The sequence below is a fragment of the Myotis nattereri genome (genome assembly GCF_964212035.1).
Source record: "Myotis nattereri genome assembly, chromosome: 8".
Lineage (NCBI taxonomy): Eukaryota > Metazoa > Chordata > Mammalia > Chiroptera > Vespertilionidae > Myotis > Myotis nattereri.
The window spans coordinates 17,560,065-17,584,858 of record NC_138083.1 but is presented as its reverse complement, the minus strand read 5'-3'; the positions used below and the strand labels follow the sequence as shown (position 1 = coordinate 17,584,858).

The 24,794-nt window shown below is 47.3% G+C and overlaps 1 protein-coding gene across 1 annotated transcript in view; it reads left to right on the top strand.

Moving 5' to 3' along the window:
- Positions 1–24,794, top strand: part of SLC24A3 (solute carrier family 24 member 3) — a gene marked incomplete at its 5' end in the record, with an annotated part of 473,546 nt that overhangs the window by 416,848 nt on the left and 31,904 nt on the right. Inside the window, 5 exons of the mRNA XM_081097217.1 lie at positions 4,543–4,568; positions 12,265–12,318; positions 17,797–17,930; positions 19,910–20,070; positions 20,828–21,098. Coding sequence (XP_080953343.1) covers positions 4,543–4,568; positions 12,265–12,318; positions 17,797–17,930; positions 19,910–20,070; positions 20,828–21,098 — 646 coding nt within the window. The remainder of the gene's footprint in view (positions 1–4,542; positions 4,569–12,264; positions 12,319–17,796; positions 17,931–19,909; positions 20,071–20,827; positions 21,099–24,794) is intronic.

The following is a 24,794-nucleotide window of genomic DNA, read 5'->3' as shown; positions in this document are numbered from 1 at the left end:
ACATCTACACCACCCCGGCAAAGAATTCGGATTTTCTCTCCAATAAAATCTGCCTTTCTGTCTCTGAAGTCATCCTGATGTTACCTCAGCTACTACGTAATCCGCCCTAGAGAAGCATGTCTGCGGCGCTTACCCTTAGGTTTTTAGATGGAAGAGAAGAGCGTCCACCACCCCGCTCCTGGAACTCTTTCACCGAATGTAACACCGTCCAGAAATGTTCTCATCTTGGCCTTTCTTTGAGAGAGAGGCATCTTATGGTCATGTGGATGGTCATCCTTAACGCCCCTGGCCTCCATGGCCCTGCGCCTCTGGCTCATCACCCTCTGAGCCTCCTGCAGCCCCATCGCTGTCAAGTCTGCCTGCCAGAGGTGCTCATGGCCCAATTCCCAACACCCTTTACCCTTCCAGTGTAAACCATCTCAGTGCATAGCAGCAGCTTCCCAGCGTATTCCATCTGATTCCTCCTCGGATGGAATCGCATTGGCTAAGCTGTCTACACCCCTGGGCCCTGAAGCTGAGGAAGTCAGGACTCCATTAGGGCACATCTGAGGGTGTCTCCACGCTGTCGTGGGTAGAGTCTGGGGGGTGGGGGGAGAGAAACAATTATATTTCCAGTAAAAGAGAAGAGATTTTCCAGGTTTCGGTCTCTTGAAAGAGAATGATGGCGTCGATTTCTATTATTTTCACTGCTTAAAATTCTAACGGCGCCAGTGATTATAATACCAGTTACGCAATCTTAGCTTCAGCAGTGCAGCCGTCCTGCTCCATGGTTACAGCTTACCGTGAGCAAAACCAGGGGTGGCGTGCACCACAGGGACAGCCACCTGCCGCCCTGCACAGAGCCCGGCCGGCCTCTCCACTCCTGCTCCCTCACCTGGGCGAATCCTGGCTCGTCTTTTCCCTACTGTGCCATCTTGAATGTGCCACTCCCTTAGCAGTTCCCTGGGGTGTTCTAACATCCATGGATCCACCTGCCTGATGGCGGCCCATCTCTCTTGGAAGGCTTCTAAAGCAGACACCAGGTCTGAAAAGCTCGTTTCCATGGAACCCAATTGTTTCTCTGACGCTCAGAGGAAAAGAGAAATGCACTCCTGTATGTTCCCATTTAATTCATCTGTGGAACACGTGCAAAGCTCTGGGCGAAGCCAAAAGAGGCTTTGGATGAACCACGGGTGGGTCAGAGAGCAGGTGCTCTGACCAGCCATGCGCAGCAAAGCTGGGATCCAGGTAGCAGTCAGCACTGCCCACGTGTGGCCACAGCGGGCAGACCCAGTGCCTGGCCCCAAACACCCCCAGCAGAGCTCACAGAGCTGCTTTGCCAAGGCCTGTTTTCAAAACTCTGACTGGGAAAAGAGTGGGTCAGTTCTGAAGGGACCCAGCTGGTCCCTCAACCTCAAGGCATCAGGGGAACTGAGCATTGGCATAAGATGAGGGATCCACCTGTCCCAAGTTCAGAGCACCAGGCAGGAGCTGCCTCCAGAGCCTCACCTTGCCCTGCGACAGCAGTGGGTTTGCTGAAGGCCCCTCAGGAGGCTGTGTGCCTTGAGGTGTTTGCCCTCCTTCCAGGAGATTTAATGGGCTTGGACTGACTTCATTTCAAACCTCACTGCCTTGGCAGAGAGACAAGCCTGAGGGCTGTGATGCGATCGCCATCTAGTGGTCACTGGGTGGAACTGGGGCGCGGTTTCTTGTTTCAGACAGGACATAAAATTAATTTCGGGTTGTCTCCTACCCTAGTAATACCGCTGGAAGGGATGGGGGAAGTTATTTTGTCTTCTTTTAGTCACAGAGAGAGCATGATGATACAAAAGGATATGCAACACTTGTCTTAAAAGAATAAAATAAAATCTGTAAGGAATAATCCATTCCTTAACCATCAGCAGCATCGAGTGAGAGTCTCCTGCCCTGTCATTTTAAGAGTTTTCAGACAGGCTGATTCCAACACTTCTGAAGGATGTACTTGCCTGGGGGGGACACTCTGTGGCCAGTGCCGATGTCCTAATTTTCAGCCTTTGAGTGACGATCATCTGATGCTCGGAGGCGGCTCATAACTCACCTTCCACCTCCTCTCTCACCATAAACAAGCCAATTTCCACTTAGATTTCTATAAAGGCCTGGTTTCTAGTTCCTTTTATCCATTTGATTGTTCTTTTTTGAGTCCTTTCTCGCTTTTTTATCCAGTTCTTTTAAAGTAATGGGGTATCAACCACACTGTGTGCTTATTAGCCACAGGGCAGCGAAGGCCTCCTGGCTGAGTGGTCAGGGGTGAGACATGGCTGCATCTGTTACTTGGAGGAGGACTCCTCATTGCACCACTTGTTAGTACTCTAGCCAGATCATCTGCATTTCTCTTCCTCTGTCCGCCTCTCTGAACCATATTCCCCCATCACTCCCTGGCCACAGGTATTACCTGGACGTCAGGCCCAGAACACTCCATCCTTAATTGCGTGTCATGTCCTATGTTGTCCAGATTTGCCCCGTAGTTTCTGATTTATGGTTCTCCCATAAATTCTGTCCTCGGTCTGGGATCCATTGTACAATTTATTCCATTCTGATTTTTTTTTATTGGTATGATCCTTGAAAGAACAGCTAAAGATGTATTGCTCTGTGCCCCCATGTCAGTCAAATCACACATAATAAGGGCTTCCTAAAAGCTACTTTCCTACTATAGAGGATGGCCTGCCTTCCCTGAGAGATGGAAATCAAATTGGTGCTCTAATAAACCCTGTACCAGCATCCAGGGCCCTTCTAAGTGGCTATGAATTGATTGCTCCAGCCCACTGCTTAGACTGATATTGAATTAACTTCAATTAATAGAAAACATTTTCCAACTTAAATCATTGGTTCTGTTCCGTGATTTCTTGAAAGCAATTCTTTTAAAGCTAGCGATTGTACAGAAGCATCCGTGACCGCCTTCCGAGAGCGGATCCCAAACCATCCAGCCCGGGCCACTCCATCGCTCCTTTCACCCCCTTAGTCCCCTTCCCATTCCAGTTTGACACTTTCATCCAGTGTCACTCTGTTGTCACTCTGTTGACACTGATCACAACGACCAGAGTCACCGACCTGGCGGAGCCAACATCTTTTTCCATGTCTCTGAGGAAGAGCGAGTTGCAAATGAGTGTGCCCGTTTCTCCTCACCCCTCTCTCTGCGCTTCCGGGGGCCTGGGAGGAGGGTCCTCTGACGTGCCTCTGCTCTGTACCCTGCACGTCTTTGTGGTGGTTTCCTCTGCGTCTCACAACGGATGGTCACTGTAGTCGCTGGGGACAGAAGCCAGGCCCACATCACGAGCGGAGTTCATCATCTCCCTGCAGGAATGACACTGTGCACCCAGCCTGTCCTGCAGTTGTCTACCTTGGAGTTCCCATTGGCCACTGCCCCTGAGCGAAAAGCCGCTCAGTCGTGATCACACTCCAAGCAGTCATGTCAGCGAGTGTAGGAAGGAAGAGCTGCGACCAGCCCTCGGCTCCTGCTTGAAGGAAGGACAGGTGCACCCATTTCGTTTCAGCAATGTGCTGTCTGGGCAGATAAGTCAGGTGGAGCACACTGCGTTAGCAGCCAGGTCTGGGTTCTAGAATGAACACCGCAGCAAATTCAGCAACCCCACAACAATGTTTCATGTTCTCTGTGACTCCATTTTCCTGTTGAAATCAAAGAACTTAAATTATACCAGTTTTGGGGGGGTTTTTTGCTTTTGTTTTGTTTTTGGTTTTGTTTTGGTTTTTTACCCCAAAAGGAGAAATGATTTTAGATGATATATGGTCTGGGGCTTAAATGAATGCAATCCTATTATGTATTCTCTTTGGATCCTAACTGGTCAGAAGTCTCCACTTGGTACTTGTGTGTCTTCCACTGCTCAACCCTTGCTAACCTCCTTCTTCAACAAAAGGGCAGGCCTGTGACCCAGAGCCTGGGCACCCAGGATTCCAGTCACTGTTGTCACGCGTGTATCTTCACCCTCTGCACGTGGTGGCGCCTGATGCTGATTCTCTGCTTCTGGCTGTGATGTAAAGTTTCCTTTGAAAGTAAATTCTTCTAAGGATATAGGTCAACTGAAAGAGAGGTGTTGAGTACAAAGAATTCCAGATGTTTGTGTAGAAGCTTGAAGGCGCTGTACCGTGCACAGAGACAGGCACGCGTCTCACAGGAGGCCCAGAGTGGCGGGTGTGTGCGAGCCCCCGCCAAGCGCCTACATCCCTTCCGGACGTAAAATTCTACAGTGCGTCCTGCTCTACACAGCAGGCCAGTCATGCTTCCCTCACAATCCATGGTTGCACAGAAATTGCAGGAAGGATGGGATGACCGATTGCTTCTCCCCTCCCCATCGTGTCCACGCCAGTCTGCCAACAGCACCTCCTTCCACTAACACTAGCCACAGACTAAACCAGCAAGGAGGGGAGCTTGCCCACAAGCTTCGTGTGCCAGGCCAGCCCCACCCCAATTCTTACCAATCCAGCAGCAAGGGCAGCCTGTCGTAAAGCATGCGTGTTTGGGCATGCGTGCACATGTGCGTGTCTAATCTATACTTTTTCCCCCCACAGTTCATTTACGATGAACAAGTTTCCTGGTAAGTACCTCTGTTTCCCTTCCAACGTTCCTTGTTATGTTGCAGAGCCAAATACATGGGAGACCAGATTCAGGGTTTAAGGAAGAAAGGGTCATGTCATTACAGTTTGGAACAGCTAGCGTTTCTCGGGAACCCTCTGTCCACTTCCAGAAAGGAATTACATTAGCTGCACAGACCAAAGATCTTGTCGTGGGCTAGGTGGTGGGTTTCCACTCCTAACATCCCGTGTCTTCGTCCTCCAGGTTAGATGCGTGACTTAGCTATGCCTTTCTGCACTCAGCCATTGGCTGTGCCATAGTAAAGACCTGACTAATCTTTTCAACTTGTGTCCAGACCTTGTCGGCATATTCCACCTGCTGCCTCAGAACCCAGAGGTGGAGGCGCTTCAGTGACCTCCAACCCATTAAAGTTCTGCCTGACATTTCAGAAGATCTGAGAGCTCTGAAAAGTCAGTGGGTTTTGTTTTGGATAGATTTTTTTAAAAATTGCCCAAATTAAATACCTGGGAACATTTGTATTTGGGCCAACTCTCCAAATCCCCATTTTTGAAATGGGTTCTGAGCAGTCAAATCTATTTGAAATGGAAATGGAAATTGGGTGTGTTGTGCATTCTTGTTATTTTTTAAACATTTGATCTATAGAAGTAGAGTAATGTGAAATAACATCTTAGGAATAGTTAGAGGTGGTACTGTGTTATTTAAAGCTAAGAATGAACTAGAAAACAAAGCACAGAGTTTGCCAGGCTCCCCTCCCAGCAAAATGGGTGCTAATGCTTTGTTAGAGTGACATCTCTGTGTCCTGGGGTATCTCTGTGACTTTCAGAATTTGGAAGTGGGGACAGGGAGAACTGGTCACATTGACAGAAAATGTTATACACTAGGTCAGGGCATTAAGATACTTTTGCCAACTCTCTTCTCTGTCCAGGAAGGGTGAGGAGGACATAGCTTGGAAAACTTGCTTTAAGACACATACATAACCTCTATATTGACCCATAAAAAATAAGAAGGAGGTCCTCTTTGAGTAACAGTGATCAATAGGCTGAAAGGGATTGAGACACCCAGGAGCACATCAGGTCAGAGATCAATAAGTCAGGGAGAACCTTCTCATGGGACCCATCTGGACATGGTCACCAGATGCAGTGGTGGCATTTCCCCCCTCGTCCTTGCAAAAGATTCTCACTGCAACTGATGGCAGGGGCAGCACAGCCACCGCTCTGCCTTAGCAAACAGTGCTCACACGTGGCTCAGTGTCGCTGCTGTCATAAAGACAAACATTAGGATCACAGTCTACCTCAGAAATGTTTCTTCTGCCTTTGTGCGGGAATCCTTCAGAAAGGAGATTCGGGAGAGGTCTGCTGTCTGTCGGTCTTAAGGAGCTCTCTTTGCTGCATCTCCCTGGCCTTGCTGATGGCCACCATGGAGGGGAGATGAAAGCAGGGTTCATGCGAAGCCTGTTTCAGTCCTTGCCCTCAGAACATCTTTCCAGATATTTCAGATGGGATGGAGCAAGAAAGGGACCATCTATTTCCTCTTCATTCCCAGGGCTGACCCCCCTGTGATGTCAGGTGACCCCATCCTCAGGTAGAACTCAGAGCCTTGCAGCAAGGCTGCTGTACGTGGCATCATGAGGAAGGGGATGGGAGGCCACAGATAAGTGAGTTGCAAATTCCCAGTGTGTTTTCTTCAGCCTGGAGTGGGTCCGCATTATAACTCATGCACAGGCATAGCTTCAGGAAAGAAGTAGGGAGGCTTTCATGGCTCCACAACATTATTTCCAGATGCCAGCCTATTACTGTTATTATGTGGATGGGCTGGCGAAGAACATTTTTCACGTGAGTGAGGCTGAGAAGTTCATGTCTGCGCTACTGGCCCATAACTGCTTTGGAAATTCCAGGGATTCCAGCTCCTCATATGAGAGAAAATTATATTGCACTTTAAGATAGTTGTCACTGTCCACACCTCAGCCCTTATTACCCAGCCAACCATGAGCATTTATTTTGCTGAGAGGGTGTGTCTGAGAGTTGATGTCTCCCTTTGAAGCCAGATTCATCAATCTGTGCAATGAAAGCACAGTCATATTTCAGTGATACTGCAAACATTGAATTCCATTCCTTGTTGCCAAACCTCCCAGCCTGTCTAGAAGTTTCAAGGAAGGTAACCAACCTACCCCAAATCTGCAGAAGGAAATGAACTTCATTTGTGTTTCATTTGAAACTAGAGTTCTCTTTAGGAAGCAATGAACCTCGTCAAATACAAATACACAAGGACAGTATCACCGTCGTACACAGTTGAGGTTCCTTCGCTGCTCTGAGCGGCAGCCTGCAGTGAGTCACACTTAGCCGACAGGTGATACTCAGAAGGCTTTTAGTAGCAGTAACAGGAAAAACCAGCGGCAGCAGATTAAAGAAATGCTGGTTTATGTTTCTTACATAGCAAGTACCCCAGATGCGGGTGGGCAATGGCTCTCCTTTTCTCTTGGCCTTTTCCTATGGTCCCAAAAGGGCTGCCGCAGGTCCAGCCATCAAGTTTGGATTGAAGGCAAGAAGGAGGAAGGTGCTATGTCTACCTTGCATCTCTTTGGTCACAGTTGGGTCTGCCTTGACCAGTAAGTGGACAGGGAGAATGGAATTATAATTTTAGACAAATCATTATGTATCCTGGGACTGGGCCCACCCTCCTTGAGATTGAAGAGTTGCTGCCTCAACATAGTGGGGTTTGATTTGCAGGCAAAAGGCAGAGGAGTATCTGTTATGTGCTTTCTAGTTATGTACCTGCCGCAAAAGACATTTAAAGTACAAAGCATCCACCTGTTAGGATGTATGTTCAGCCTGCAGAGCAAGGCCCATGAATCCATGATGACGGCTCAGCAAGGCCCACGATGTTGCCAGAAGGAATCTAAACTGTGGCTTCAGTGAGTCTGAAGGTCTAACAAGAAAATGACAGCATCCAGGGTGGTATTTTCATTTCTCCTTTGAGCCTCAGGTTGTGAATTAGGGAGAGAAAGGAGAGCCTGAGAACACAACCTGGAGACTGTCCACCTGTGTCATGTGGAGACCAGCCTTCGCTGTTCTGGACCATAGTTAGGGAAGTGGAGCCATGCCCCCCAGGCAAGAACAAGGACTGGCCCTCCAACACAGAGAAAACATTCTTTGGCAGGAGAATCAGGGCCAGTTGAAGGTGGCTCAAAACAGAAGTTTGGGGGAAGGGAAGAAACAAACCCAGATCATACCACAGGACCAGGTCCTCCGAGGACAGCGGGTGGGCTGTGTTCAGAAGCAGATGGAGAAGAGCATCCTGGGGAGGAGGGGGAGGAGAGCTGTGAGCTTTGAGAGGTGTGCAGGCAGTCAGTCAATTCCACAGCTGTTCCCTGAGCACCTTCCGGGTGCCAGGCTCTGTTCCAGAACTAGACATAACACAGAACCCAACTCTTGAGCTCTCTGGGCTAGAGGGGAGGCAGATGGGTGACATGTAATTAAGAGTCATTTGGAGACATGCACAGGACACGGGGAGGGACCCCAAGATCATTGAGCCAAAACTTGATCATCAGACACTCAATCGGGCCCAAAAGCAGAGGGAATGAATGGGAGATGCAGCAGCACAGAGGCCTCAGAGAACCCGGTGCATTTTGTAGGGGAGCCCTGGGTGAGCCCTGAATCTGAGCACAACAAAGCAAACCTGAAATGTCAACAGAATCAGGGAACCCCCATGTCATGGGCATCCCTGGACCGTGACAGAAGAGAACCTTACTCGAATATTGCAATGAAAGGGCTTGCTTAGAGTGAAAAATCAGAAAGATCTAAAGGAATTGGAGAGTATAACTCTTTAGAAGGTGCTGGACTTAATTCAACTTAACAAAGACATCATTGATGTTGGTTCATTTTCTGGTGACCCCTCACTGAGTCTATTAAGATGTATTGCAGCAATTACATGACTCCCTTCAGATCCTGGGTATCTCTTCTCTCAAAATGAATGCTGTGAATAAAACCTCACTTTTCCCAAATAAATTGATGCCGCATCTATGTTGGTTTCAATGATTTCAATAAGATAAGAGCCCTGTTCAGGCCATTGGAAATATCTTGCAACTGAAAAGCGATGTTTGGAAGTAGTTCCACCCTGCACAGAGGAGCTGAGGGGAAGAGGAGGTGTGTCCTTGCTGGGAAATCAGTTGTCCAGCGGTCTGTTTTAAGTGTCTGAAAATGAGAAACCATATAGCTGAGGTAGGGGCTAGGTGTGAAAACTGCTATCCAGTGACTGTGACAAACAGGCATTATATATTAATAAGTCATGAGTAAATAAGAATCACAGTCTGATCAGAGGTCTAAAGAACATAAGCAAAGTCTCGTGATAGAAAGTGAAGTAGGGGTAGGCAGGATAGACTTCTTGGAGGAGGCAACATTTAAGCTGATATTTGTAGGATGAAAGGGACCAGCCAAGGAATGAATGGAAAAACACTGCAGGAAGAGGAAGCAGTAATGGAAAGGCTCTGTGGGGAAGGAAAAAGCTTGAAACATGCAAATGAATGGAGGCCAGTATGGTGAAGCAAGACAGGGCACATGATGATTTGGAGAGGAAGAAAACAGAACCAGGATTTGCACCTTTTTTCTCCTCAAGAACTTTGGGAAGCAATTGAAGAATTTTAAGCAGAAGAATGACATGACCCAGTAGCATCAAGGAAGCCAGTTCGGAGGCTAGAGTTAAGGTGGACTAGGGAGGTAGCAATAGAGAGGAGACATCTGGACATAGAGTCCTGATGGACATGGGTGAGGGTAAAGGAGGGCTCCAGGCTGATTTCCAGACTGAGGCCGTGACTGAGCAGGGAGTAGGACAGTGTACTAAGATGGCAAAGCTCAGGGGAAAATGAAGCTAAGAATGAAGAATTCCGTCTGAGATGCATTGAGATTCTACATGGAGAGGCCATACTCACAGCTGGATACATGAACCTGGAGCTGGGCAGAGGCGTGGGGTAGATGTGTCAACTGGTCTTCATAGCAATAGAACAGGATGACATCACCTAGGGCAGTGATGGCAAACCTTTTGAGCTCGGCGTGTCAGCATTTTGAAAACCCTAACTTAACTCTGGTGCCATGTCACATACAGAAATTTTTTTACATTTGCAACCATAGTAAAACAAAGACTTATATTTTTGATATTTATTTTATATATTTAAATGCCATTTAACAAAGAAAAATCAACCAAAAAAATGAGTTCGCGTGTCACCTCTGACACGCGTGTCATAGGTTCGCCATCACTGACCTAGGGAGACCGTGTGGGTAAAAAGAGAAGAGAGTCCCATATTTAGAGGCTGAACTGAGGAAATGGAGGAGGCAAAGGGGCTGGGGAAAGAGAAATTAGGAGGGGAACTAGGAGTGTGGCCTCTTGGAAGTCAGGAGCAGAGTGTTTAGAAGGAGGGCAGGTAGGTAACTCTCAGATGCTGTAGAGAAGTTGAACAGGATGACAAAGAACCGGCCCTGGAGTTGTGTAGATGGAGGGTGCAGGTGCCCTTGACAAGAGTTTCATCCGTGAAGAGTTGCATTGACGGATATAGGAGTTTGACTAAGAAAATGAAAGGTGCTGGAATGTAGTGTAACAAACCTTTGAGAATGTTTGCTAAGAGAGAAGCCAAGATACATAGCAGAAGTTCAAGGGATTTGGACGCCCTGATTTCTTCTCTCAGTAGCATCACAAGCACTTTCTAGAATAAGTAGATAGGCATTTAATAATCATTCTTAACTGTTGTTGGTAGCCCATTGTATGAACATACTTACCATAACATCTACACTAATAAAAGAGAAAAATGGTAATTGGCGTACGGCGCTACCTTTTTCATTGGCTAATCAGGGCTATATGCAAATTAACTGCCAACTAAGATTGGCAGTTAACTGCCAACAAGATGGCGGTTAATTTGCATATGTAGGCACAATGCAGGGAGGCGAAAGGGAAAGCAGGAAGAAGCCCCCTGCCACTGATAGTGATCTGAAACCCAGGGGGGAGCTAAGAGCTGGGGGGCAGGGCAAAGGCAGCCCTGGGGCCGCCTTTGCCCTGCCCCCCAACCATGATCGGAGAATCAGGCGCCTTTGCCACCCTGGCCAGTGATAGCAGGAAGTAGGGGTGGAGCCAGCGATGGGAGCTGGGCACAGTCGAAGCTGGCAGTCCCAGGAGCTAGGGGTCCCTTGCCTGGGCCTAAAGCGAAGCCCACGATCACGGCACCCCCCGCTGCCACTGCAGGTCCCCGCTGCCCGGGCCAGACGCCTAGGCCAGAGGCGTTAGGCCTGGGCAGGGGCGGAGCCTGCAACGCGGGGAGCTGGGGGTCCCCTGCCCAGGCCTGACACCTCTGCCGGAGGCCTCAGGCCTGGTCAAGGGGCCGATCCAGTGATTGGTGATCGGAGGGTGATGAGGGTCAACTCCTCTGGCCGAGGCATCAGGCCTGGGTGGGGGGCGGAGGGGATTGGGGGGATATGATGGTCCCCTTGCCCAGGCCTGAAGCCTGGGTCAGAGGCGTCAGGCTTGGGCGGGGGGTGGAGCAAGCGATCAGAGGGAGATGGGGGTCCCCTGCCCAGGCATAATTCCTGGGCCAGAGACCTCAGGCCTGGGCGGGGGCCAGAGCCAGTGATCGGGGGGAGATGGGGGTCCCCTGTCCAAGCCTGACACCTCTGGCGGAGGCGTCAGCCCTGGGCAAGGGGCCGATCAGGCGATCGGAGGGTGATGGGGGTCAACGCCTGAGGGCTCCCAGTATGTGAGAGGGGGCAGGCTGGGCTGAAGGACACTCCCCCCCCCCCACGCCCAGTGCACGAATTTCGTGCACCGGGCCCCTAGTATGTATATAAACATTTTGCTTCCTTCCAACCATTCATTTTTATAAATACCACTGCAACAAAAACCCTTGTATGTGCATTCTTTTTTAATTTAACCACATATTTATCTAGGATCAATTTCTAGACAAGGAAAGGAAAAAGGAAGGAAAGGAATAATCTACAATTTCTTCATAGACCATTCTATAAAAACTTTTTCTAGAAGCCAAAATTACACCCTCGGTTGGTTAATTTAATTCTACAACTAAAAGGAAGCCTAGATATCAAAATCCCTTTTTTTTCAGTTTGAAGTTACTAAAATAAAGACAATGGAAGTTTTCAAATTATCAGAATTTTAAGGTAAATTTCAGTGGGTTTCATTATTTTTTGTTTCTTTCCTTTGACCATTTCCCCACTCATTCATTCTTATCTTTCCTGTTGGCATCTTCCCTGCCAGGTCCCTCCCTCCCTCCCTCTCCCACTCTCTCTCTTCTTATGCCTTGCTCCTTGGTTGTACCTGTCCATTCCTCTCATTTGCTTTTGGTAAATATATCTAGTTTTAGTGAGTAATTAAGCTGTGGACAGATTTATAAAGATAAGCCAATATTCAGCAATATTATGGAAGGCTTGCTGCATTCCAGGAAGGAGTTGGGGCAAGTGAATAGCAGAGGAAGGAGCATTTATTTCCCTTTCAAGTACAAAAGAGAAAGGTCATTGAAAGCTGTATGCAGTCCGGAAAACATCTTCGACTGGGGAATCTTTGAAAGCAGTCTGCACGTCTGCCTTATCCTTGCCATGCTTGGCAGGTTTACTGCCGTTCACGTTAATTACATTTTTAAAAATAGGCTGGTGTGTTGCAATCTGCCTATGGTGACTTGCTTTAACTAGCCTTTCTTGGTGTGTACACAGGTGGGAGTCTTTAGTCCTTGTGCTGATGTATTTTATCTACATTGTCATCATGAAGTAAGTAAAATGCTTTCTTAGTTTCCTTCCCAAGACTGTTTTCTACATTCAACATATGTGATAATGTGGAAAGAGGAACAGGGGAGAGGTCAGGGATCTGGCTGGCTTTCGCTGCATATGGTCACAGGCTCATTTGGCTCCCTGGGCAACTGCTATGAATCACTGCAGCTCTGGTAGTGGCCATAGAAAAGACCCTTCCAATCCATGTGTAATGATAGAATCAAAGCTTCAGTTTAATTTGAGAAATCTCTCAAGAGAAAGCTCTCTTCAAGGCCTGGCAACCTAGGTTTTGGCTATTTCTTCTTTCTCTTTCATAACAAGAAAGGAGGTAAAACTTAATTACTTATGCTTCTATATAGGATGAGAGAAGGGACCAGAGCTAATTAAGAGATGACTAAAACCATGGTTGAAATATCTATGGACTTCCATTATTTGCCTGGTTATCTAGGGCTGTGTAACAAATGATCCCAAAACTTAGTGTCTTCAAACCACAAACATGTACTATCTCATACAGTTTCTGAGAGTTGGGCACCCAGGAGCACCTTGACTGGAGGGTCCTAGCTCAGGGATTTTCATGAAATTGCAGATAGGAGATTGGCCAGAGTGGCCGTCATCTACTTGATGGTGCTCCGAGGTGGCCCGCTTGCATGGTTGGTGAGTTAATGTTGGCTATCGGCTGCAGGCCTCAGCTCCTCACCCCATGGGCCTCTCCTGAAGGCTACTCGAGTGTCCCACACACAAGAGCTCCAAGAGAGAGCAAGAAGGACCCCACAATGCTTTTTATAATCTAGTCTCACAAATCACAGGCCATCGCTTTCGTCATATTCTGTGTATTAGCAGCCAGTCACTAAGTGCAGTCCACACTCAAAGGGTCTGCTTTGCCTTGTGAAAGGAAGAGGATTTGTGGATACATTTTTAACCCAGCACATTATATGGTTTTTTTCCCTTTTAGAGTTTGGATAGCTTACTATTTATATCAAGGATTACACTGTAACCCGGCCAGCATGGCTCAGTGGTTGAGCATCCACTTATGAACTAGGAGGTCACAGGTCAATTCCCCGTCAGGGCACAGGTTGCAGGCTCGATCCCCAGCATGGGGTGTGCAGGAGGTAGCCAATCAATAGTTCTCTCTCATAATTGATGTTCCTATCTCTCTTCCTCTCTGAAATCAAGAAGAAAAAAAAAAAAATATATATATATATATATATATATATATATATATATATATATGAATTGCCCTGCAAATGTTCCCCATACTCGAAGGTAAAATGTAAGCACCAGGGTTGTGAACCTGCTGGTTCATCATTTTGCCAAGTCCCATTGGGATGAGGAGCTTATAAATAGTACAGAGATCTTCGGTGCTGCAGCTGCCAGCCCCCATGGGAAAAGTTTCTTTTATTCTAAATTAGCCCATACTTTCCTCAGCATATGTGACCGCAGGAGTGATTTCCTTCTCAGGGGGCAAGAATTTCGAAGGCTTTCAGAAGCTGCCAGTTTGGACATGGCAGGGAGCAGGCTGGAACTGGCAGGTCAAGGTTTCCTTGCTCTGAGGCCTGACAGTAATTAGTCCAGCCACCAGTGGCTGCGAGCCCCGTTCAGAGGAATCAGTGTGGCCTCTGGCAAAGGTCACCTGAACTGTGAAGGTAGGAGCTGGCTTGCCTATGTCTGCAGGCCTGCCACCCACCACTCAATGGGGAGTCCAGGCTTCACCTCAGGAGCTGTCCGTGGTCAGTGCAGACCCAATGTCTGGGTCTTGTTACCTGAAGAAGGCATTTCTCTAGAGTGTCATGGTGTAGAGTAACCATGAGATGACTGACCAAGAAATCAGGGGCTTTTACAAAAATCACCTTTCATTTACAAATACCAAGAGGTGGGCTCCCACAAAAACTAGAGTTGGCCCAAAGGCTTTCTGACATATCTAGATTTCAAAGGAAAAGCCATTCAAGATGGGAGCATCCATCTTGCTCCTCTTTCTCTAAAATAGCAAAGTTATTAGGGAATCAGTGTCACAGTGGACAGGCCTCAACAATACACGTGTGTTTCTTCATTGGTTTTTATTTATTTCACCCTTTCTTTTTTCTCTTTTTTACTTTCTGTGGTTCTAAGTTTGAGTTCCCAAAGAGTCAAGAGCCCTTTTCTTCCTTTTAGAAAAGGCATTTTGGTCCGTTTTTCCAAAGAATTGACTGTCTGCTATATGCCCAGCAACTCTAGCATTTTGAATTGAATTTAGATGAAAGCATGTCCCACATTGAATTCACTGGAAGCTTCACAGAATAAGCAGGTCTTCAAAACCAAAGCTGGTCTACAGGGAAGCTGGGTTGAGGGGTTTTACTAGTCCCCTCCTGTGACCACTGCACCCCTCTGCCAGGCCATCACCAAGCCCGTGGGCTGCTGGCAGGGCATGTGGACGTTAAGAGAACACAGTGAACGATTTCTCTCCTCTCCTCCAAACCATACCCAGTGTGAAAGCTGATGAGGTGTGTTTCTGCTGATGCCTCAGCTTCACTAGCCTTCCAGCTGTTCGGACCAGCAGGAGACAAATAAAACCTGGAATGGCGGCCACTGTGCTTGCGGGATTTTCTCCATAAATCCTGGCCCTAAGTTCTAAATTGAAATCTCTGCTCTTTAGCCATCCCCCTCTGCAATCAGAGGCTTTAATCATTGGGTTTTATAAAATCTGATTTATAAAATTGCATGCTTCACAATAAAGTAGCTTCAGGGTGCAAGCACAAAATTTAAAACACTCAATTAAAAATATAAAACAGAGCGGCAGCCGTTAAAAATGGCATATATTAGAGTCCTCAGCTGCCTCCTGGGTAGGTGGCTTTAAATGACATTAAACATTCTGTCAGGAAGTCAAAGAGCCACTTACTTTGGCCAGAAAGCTCATGGGAACATGAGGCACACCTGGCCTCGGCGAGGACTGATTTCTGCACCTCTGCATCACTCCTCTGGGATTTGGTCCCCAGATGAAGCAATATGGTCCGGAGGCGAAGACCAAGTCCTTCACTTCAAACCCTGGCTGCGGACCCCATTCCGCCACTGACTAGCATGGGGACCTCGGCCAAGCTATTCAGGCATTTATGAATCTCAGTTTCCTCTTCTACAAACCAGGGTTAATCATACTTCCTACCTCAATGGTTTTTTTTGTAAGGATGGGGTGTGACAGCATAGTTACTATCCAATATTTGGTTTCAAGGAAGTTCTCATAATACAGTGGGGCCTTGACTTACGAGTGTCCCGACTAACGAGTTTTTCGAGATACGAGCCATCTCTCGGCTGATTTTTTGCTTTGAGTTGCGAGCTAAAATTCGGGTTACGAGCCAGCTTCAGATACCCCACCGCTAGTTGGCGCAGCGAACATCACAGTGAACGCCACAACATCAGCCCAGCATCACGTATCTCACTCGTTCACTTTAAGATTTGACATACGAGTAATTTGAGTTACGAGCTCCGTCACGGAACGAATTAAACTCGTAAGTCAAGGCCCCGCTGTACTATCCATAGTGTCGTATCCTGTTACCCAAATCCAAATAAGTATATAACACAGAGTTGTACTTTAACACCAAACCCTCATGCAAGTCAGTATTTCTATGTGGAGAATGGATTCGGGGTCAAGATGACAAGAACAGTGCCCCTCCCACATGGCTCTATTAGTTGGGCAAGGCACTCTTGTTGAGTCTACAATGTGGAAAGATCTTTCACTAAGAAGAATGTTGAATATAGACAAAAGTTAACAGAATAGTGCAGCAATTTTTCAACCGGTGTGCCACAAGAATTTCTAAACATGCAATACCTGACTATTTAGGCAGGGGCACTGACCAAAAGATTGTCAAATAAAAAGTGGCAATGCCCACACAATAGCCGTCCAGTATGAGTGAATCAAAATTATACCTTTTATTTTCATCAGATTGGCAAAAAATATAATCTATTTTTGGTGGGCCGCAGAATTTTGTAATTAGTTTATGTGTGCCATGAGATGAAAAAGGTTGAAAATCTCTGGAATCGTGTGATGGATCCGATGTGCTCACCACCAGCCACCAGCCACCCACAGTTGCTCCATCCACACGCCTATCAATTTCCCTTCCTCTCTATGATTTGAAGTCTCAGACTTCAGGCCAATTCATCCATAAAAATCTCAGTATATGAGATTTTTAACATAATACATTATTATCATACCTAAAGTTAATGCTAATTTTCAGTAGAACTGAGGATCGAATCAGTGTTCAGATTTGCAATCATCTCTTAAACATCATTTTTATAGGTTTAGTTTAATCTTATAAAGGTCATAAATACTTTTAAAAAGCAGAATCCAAATAAAATCCACTCATTACAATTAATTGCTCCATGTTTTGGCTCTCTTTTCATCTATAAATTCCCCCTCTGTTTACCTTTTTTTTTTCTTTCCATTTATTCTTCAACAAAGTTGGACTGCTTGCTCCACAGAGGTGTCCACAGTTTGGAAATTGGTGTAGTGTGGCCTGCCCCTCTGGGCTCTGTGTTTCCTCTGTGTTTCCATCAACCTGATTCAGGTGAAACTGTGTCCCAGGTGGTGGTGCATCCTCCAACCAGCAATCATGTTGTCTCTCTGTGATCTCGGCAGCCACTGATGCTCAAAATCTGACTCCATTATTGCTTTAGGGTTGCGCAGTAGTAATGTTCTGCCTCTTATAAGAAGCCCTGGCTGGTTTGGCTCAGTGGCTGAAGGGTCCTGGGTTCGATTCCAGTCAAGGGCACTTACTTCGGTTGCAGGCTCAATCCCCGGCCTGGGTCAAGGCACATGCAGGAGGCAACCAATCGATGTGTCTCTCTCACATCAATGTTTCTCGCTCTCTGTCTCCCTCTATCCCTTCCACTCTCTCTAAAATTCAACAGAAAAATATCCTCTGGTGAGGATTAACAAAAAAGAAAAATGATGGCATAAGAATAACAGAGAATCACAGGATGCCAATCTGTGACCTCAGGAAACCCAAGACAGACAGAGACCTAGAGTGCCAGCCAATCTGTCACACGTAGACCATGACACACCAGGTAGCAGCATGGATGAGACACCTTCTCCTTTCCCCAGCAAGGTGTCCCTGACAGCAAAAGCCCTGGAGACATGGCCCAGAGAAGGTAGACGTGGCCATCCCACTAAGTCTCATCCGCGTCCTTCCATGCATGGACTTCAGGTCAGGGAGCTCAGTCTCAGAGGTGCCCCCATGGACATTGAAGAGATTGCAGAGAAAGCAGTTTGTCACTATTTGTTTATGGAAAGTTGATTTCATGTTCACATATCCTTACATTGGAAAATGGGGCAGGTTGTATATTATGAGGGGAACTGCAATGACAGAATAATAACAATAATAATTATTGTTATTAACAATAACAATAATTATTGTTATTATTGCGTCCAGACGGCAGGGACACTGGGTGGGAGTTGGGGAATGGAGGAACAGCGAATGCTGATGGGCTCTCTTCCCTTGTTGCTCTGCTCAGATATAACGCTTGCATACATCAGTGCTTCGACAGGAGGACGAAAGGTGCTGGAAACATGGTCAACGGCCTGGCCAGCAATGCCGAAATTGACGACAGCAGCAACTGCGACGCCACTGTGGTGCTACTCAAGAAAGGTAACCAAGGAGAGAGCCTGTGCCCAGGAAGTAAGCACACAGGGGGCACTGCAGCTGGCCTGGAGAGGGCGCTGCCTCTCTGCGGGAGAGCAGGCTCCTGTCCTCCCTCCCTCCCTTTGGCCACAGCCTGGGGCAGGCTCATACCTGGTGATGCGCTGACTCAGAAAGCCCCTTGCAAGTTCTTGGGCAAAACATTTGCTGGGAGTGATACAAGGTGATTAAGACAGAATAGTAAGGGAGAGAAGACCATGGGTTTTGAGCTATTGATTCTATCACATTTTGGCTGTGTGACCATGAAGCAAGTCACTTAATCACTCTGAGCCTCAATTTTCTCTTCTGCAGAATGGGGATAATTTTTGTAATGAGTAAAGGAGATAAAGTATGTAAAATACTTCATTAATGATAGTTGTCATTAGTACATTTTTATATCCAAATTCACTTCCAGGCTGCATTACCTCAGTTTCCAAGGTGCAGCATGATATAGTCAATGACCTTTTTTTTTAAGTAATTTTTATATTTAATAGATTCTTGTTAATCAGTTTATATACTTAGACAAATAATATAATGCTCTCCAATAATGTTATTTCTTAGAGCAGTGATGGCAAACCTATGACACCCGTGTCAGAGGTGACACACGAACTCATTTTTTTTGTTGATTTTTCTTTGCTAAATGGCATTTAAATATATAAAATAAATATCAAAAATATAAATCTTTGTTTTACTATGGTTGCACATATCAAAAAATTTCTATATGTGACACGGCACCAGGGTTAAGTTAGGGTTTTTCAAAATGCTGACACGCTGAGCTCAAAAGGTTCGCCATCACTGTCTTAGAGGAACACAAAAATTACCAATTACTTTTGCCTAGAATATGCTTCGTTTTTTATTTAATTTTTTTAACTTTCCCCTTAAAATACATGGGCTTATTTCTTCTTGATCCCATATGGTTGCTTTGCAGGAAAAAAGCAAAAAAGAAACTAGTAAATCTATAGGTTCTTTTCAAATGTATGCCTGACTTTGGAATCTGTTGGTAATTATGAGAATTTTAAAATCAACCAGTTGGTAGACTTTCCTAATTATGTGCATGTTTAACTAAAGACTTAGGATTATTCAGTGCCATCCCACATGAGGATATCATTTACTTTTTTCTCTCTGGGTAGTTTATAACCATAAAAGGAATACTCTTAGGGAGGCAGAGAGTGCTACCTAATATTATTTAGTGTTTCCAGCGATCATTTCATGGTTTAGTGGCTTGGAAACAGGAGTGAGCCCTGAGAGGGCCCGTGGCTAGGTACCCGTGAGCTATGTGCTCATGTTGCACATTCCTAGAGAGGGGCCTTGGTGAAATTTGTTTCCAGCCAGTCAGCAAATCGTTACATAAGATTTGCCTGACATCTCCTTTGGGCCTTGGGCCTCTGTAACGTGGCCACTCGCCCACCTGTCAGCCCTGCTCATAGGCTGGGCAGCAGCAGTGTGTCCATTTCTCCACCGTGTCCTCCACTCAACACTAAAGTCAAGTCTGCAGCTTTTAACCTCTCAGTATGAACACTGTTGGCATCTGAAGGGCATAAAAGCTTACTAAAGATTATAGGGGTCTTTGTTATGCCCCAGATCTGAGTTATTGGGGGGCGGGGGGTGTTTCTTTGAGGACAAGGAGGAATTCTTATTTATTATCACTCATTTTTTCTGTCAGTGAATGATGCTTAAATTGTTTCATCATTTCAAAAGAGCTATCAATGATCCCCAAAAAGCAGACTTTGTTTCTTCCCCAAATTTTGCTTACTACAGCCCTCCCTGGATGGGTGGATAGATGGATAGGCAGATAGGGAGGGAGGGAGGGAGGGAGGGAGGGAGGGAGACAGACAGACAACTGGGAGCATAAGAGGGAAGAAAGAAGAGAAAGGAAAGGAAGACTGACTGAATATCTGTTTCCAGCTCCTAGTCTCAATATTTTTATTTTGTGTTTTTAATCTCCCTAGCCAATTTCCACCGCAAAGCGTCAGTGATCATGGTGGATGAGTTGCTGTCAGCCTACCCACACCAGCTGTCTTTCTCTGAGGCTGGACTTCGAATCATGATCACCAGCCACTTTCCCCCCAAGACCAGACTCTCCATGGCCAGTCGCATGTTGATCAATGAGGTATCTGGGAAAGCACAAGCCATTTGCCGCTGGACAGGGATGGGAAACTAGGAAGGAGAGAAAGTTTCTGGGTCTGAAAGTAGCAGCACCTAATTTAACATTCAACACAATAATATCCCTCAGCCATTTTGAAACATCATTGCTCGCTGGGCCAGCTGTGCATCCTGGTCCTTGCTCCTCCCTCCACATGTTGACAGACATGGTCCGGCTCCCAGTTATACAGAAAAAAACTCTCTGATCCTTTTCTATGTATCTTTTTCTTTACATCTCCCAGTTGAATGGAGCTCCCTCGTGTGAATGAACTTGCACAGAAGTAGTTTCATACCAAAATTGCTTTAAAATAATGCTGAGACTCTGACCTGAATTTTCCTATGTATTCCTTTCTCTGGAACAGCAGCCTTATTGGTACACTAGTACAAACACATTTGTGTGGCTTTCCTAAAATTTGGAGAAGAAAGTTAACATCACAGTGCACAGAGGATCAAGAACCCTGATAGAAAAGAAGTACACATCTGAGCAACGGGAATTTTCCTCTAAAGCGCTTTACAAATTCCAGTTGGAATGAAGGTTAATCCTTCTTCCCAGAGGAGGTTTTCTGAGTTGGTTATTACTTTGAGGAATCCCTTGAGACTTGTCTGCAGTGTTCTGAAAGCATCTCCTTGTCAGCTGCCTGGAAGAAATCCCAATAGCTGCTGTTCCGGGTATAGGGACGTACAGTCCATCTTCCCGTGGTAAGAATGTGCCTTTCTCTTTCCAGAGACAAAGACTGATAAACAGCAGGGCTTACACCAACGGAGAATCCGAAGTGGCCATCAAAATCCCCATTAAACACACCGTGGAGAATGGGACAGGGCCCAGCAGCGCCCCAGACAGGGGCGTGAATGGGACCCGGAGGGATGACGTTGTTGCCGAGGCTGGCAATGAGACAGAGAATGAGAACGAGGACAACGAGCACAATGAGAATGACGAAGAGGAAGAGGAGGATGAGGAGGATGACGAAGGACCGTACACACCATTCGACCCTCCCTGTAAGAGGTCCTATGTCTGGGCTGTGGTTGGGGGCTCTTTTAAGGCCACTGAGTAGATACCCTCTACTTTGATTATCTTCCTGCCACTCATTTCAAATAAATATCTCTGTATGAGCATAGAAATGTTTATATCAACATCTGCAGCAGGCAAGACTGTTGTGAGGGTCCAGAGATGAGCAGGACGGCAACACATGCTCATTGGTTGCAATGTAGGGTCTTTGGCCAAGTTTATAATTGCGGAGGCAGTCCCTCTCTTAGCTTCTCTGTGGCCCTTTTGGTGCTAAGGAGGAGAGCACATGCCCCAGGCGTGTCAGCAGAGCAGCTTGGGCTCACGAGAAGTGGCACTCCACCCACCTTCACCCATCCTGTTACGGTTGGCAGGGGTGAGCAGGGGGTTGTCCTGCCAAGGCCAGCCCTGGGTACATGTGCAGCCCTCCCGGTTTGCCTTTGTTTTTCTTCTCACTGCTGCCCCTGACCCCATTTAGGTGCTTCCTCTCCCAGCACCTCCTGCTCCCAGGGCAGGCACCACAGGAGATGCACACCTGGGCACAGAGCATCCTGGCCCGGATAAACCTCACCCAGTGGGCTGGCTGAGGACACCCCTCTGGTACCTAGGGGAGGAGCAAGACAGGGTGGTGTCCTTCTCCCCTGACTGCTGCCTCCAATGAAGACTTGTCCTTCCCAGTGACCTTGTCCTCACCCACCCCACCCATTAGTGGGACAGGAGGACCGAGCCCAAAGAATTCTGCCCATTTCCTAGACTTGCCAGAAGCTTCCGATTGTTTCAGGAAAGTGTGCACGGGTCGGACTCACTTTCACTGTCAAGTGGGTGGGGCTTAATTAGCGTGTGTGTGTCTTCTCCTGGAGGATTGAATCTCTAGGAGGACTTTAAACTCTGCAGAAGGATTGCTTGGTCCACCTGAAAGGCCTTTCCGTGGTGGGACATGGAGGCGGAGCTTCAGAGCCGGGTTTCAGGGCCGGAAGCCAGGTCTCTGTGTGCTCCTTTCTGTGTTCAGGAGACAGCAAGTCTCGGGGCTCCTGAGAGCTCAACCTGGTCAAGTACTTACCAAAACTAACTAGAAAACGTCACCCCGATTCCTATGCTCCACCCCCTGAACTGCCCAGCCAGAGTTAAATCACCATTTGTCAGTAGGTAATCTTATTTTTCTTTTTTTTAAATATATATATTTTTATTGATTTCAGAGAGGAAGGGGGAGAGAGAGAGAGAGAGAGAGAGAGAGAGAGAGAGAGAGAGAGAAAGAAACATCAATGATAAGAGAGAATTGTTGATTGGCTGCCTCCTGCACATCCCCCACTGGGGATCAGCCCACAACCTGGGCATGTGCCCTGACTAGGAATCGAATCGTACCTCCTGGTTCTTAGGTGATGCTTGACCAATGAGCCACGCCGGCCCGGCAGTAGGTAATCTTGATAGAAAAAAAAAATAGACTGTGTCTTGATCCATTTTGCCACCTGTCACTGTATTTCTTGGCAACTTTCTTCCCTATCAGCCAGGACAAAGGCATTTTAAGGATTAACACGTTAAGTGCCCAGTCAGTCACCAGTGACTGACGCTATACTTTCTGTCGGGAAGACAAAACAAGCTGGGCACTTAACATGTTAAAGGACCAGACACTCCATTCATCCCTTGTAAACTCCTGTGTGCCTTCTCTGTTGCTGCACACACAGCAGGTTATCACACGTTTAGCCGCGTAAAACGACAGCTGTTGCATAGCTCTCAGTTCTGTAGGTCAGAAGGCTGGCAGGGCCTGGCTGGGTTTGCAGAGGCTCACGGGCCAAAATGGAGGTGTGGGCAAGGTAGCAACTCATCTCAGAGGCCCCGGGAGGCCCCAGCACATGCGGGCTGCCGGCAGATGTCTGCTCCTTGTGGTGGCACGGCTGGGTCCCGTTTCCTTGCTGGCTAAGGGCCGGGGCTGCTCACTGCTCCAGAGGCCACCATATTCCTGGTCATGTGGCCCTTCCATCTGCAAACCAGCAACAGTGTGATGGGTCCTTGTCACCTTTCTAATCTCCCTGGCTGCCCCTTCTGCTTGGGAGGGTTCCTGTGACCAAGCTCAGCTCTGCCGTATAGCCAACCACCCTGCATGGAAGTTCCTGAGTCAGGGCACAGAACTGGGGCTGCCCATCTGGAATCCTACCTCCCAGCCCTTGTTTCAGAGTCTGCCATTGGCAGCTCCTAACCAAGCTCCAGAAATGCTAATTTTGCTAAAGTCATTCACTGAGTGAGGAAGCAGTGGGCCAGGGACTGTGTTGGCCTCCCAGAAGCCCCAAGTACATCCCTCCAGGCAGACACCTAAAGACACGTGTGTGAGACCAGACAGGGTGTCCAGCTCCCACACGTGACTTCATTACTTAGTGGGATTAAGGGCCCTTTTAGATCATGTGTCCACATTTCCCACCTGGACGAGGTACGTGCCAGGCCTAACTGTGGTGTGAGGTGTCTCCTCATCTCCGAAACCAAGGAGGTGAAGGGGCTCCAGGGCCTCCAGCCGTGTTCCTTCTTCCTCATGTGACAGGAGACCTGGCTGCAGGCGTGGGCTCAGACCCACCTCAGGCCCCTGCATCTTTCACAAGCACCGACCCCAGAGGCCCCAGAGGAGAAACGGTGCTCTGTGTGGGCCTGAAACCCGGGGGTCTCTGCTTCGTCCCAAGGCCCTGCTTCATCCCAGGGCCCCGAGCAAGCAGGTCCCAAGTTCCTGTACACCGGCCCTTCTCACCAGGGCTTCCTTGACAAAACGCAGGTTGACTCAGGAGGGCGGGGCCTCAGAGTCTTCATTTCTAATGAGCCGTCAGGTGATGCCAGTGCTGTGGGTCCACAGGCCACGCCTGGAGAGGGAGAGGCTGGAGGCCTGGAGACACGTCGGTGACTTCAGTCCTTCTGAGGCTTAGGGGAGCCTGATTCTGCACCGGGTTCCGCCTCTGAAATGGAGAATGGCTTGTCCAACTACAAGCCTCAGTGCTCCTCCACCAGCTGCTGAGATATCTCATTCCTGGAGCCAGGAACTTCCATTCGAGGCTCAGAGGCTGTGTCCAGCCAGGCCTCCCTGAGGCAGGCCTCCTCGCAGCTCAGGGCAGCCTGAGGGGGCCTCAGGCCAGCAGAGGGCACTCGAGGAGCCAGAAGGACAGTCTGGGGGTTCCTCTCAGGCTAAGGTCCCTTGGCCTGAGAAAGGTCCGTCCACACAATGAACACATTTTTCTTCTCTTGATCCTGTGACGGCCAGGCTACCCCTGTTCCAGTTACCCAGCTGCAGGGCTTTCTTCTCGCCAGGACTTGAGTGGATATAATCAACAAATAAGTAATTATGTGGGAGTCTATAAATATAGGGATAGATATGACACGTTTGTTTATATGTGTATACATGAATATAGGTGCATGTACATATATTTATGCACATGTATGATCGATATAATTAATCTATGCATATAACATGTTTGTATGTGTACTGTACAAATTTAATATATTGTGTGTTAATATACATGTATATACACATCTTTAAGGTATTGTATGTTACATAATGTATACACACATTAACATACCTGAGTTTTTATGTATACATGTATTGATTAAATACATATAATGGACACCTATGCATAGTATATCTATATATGTATACATACATATAAATTATACATATGTTCTTATCTCTTGTGTGAAGAAAGCCTTACTATTGACTG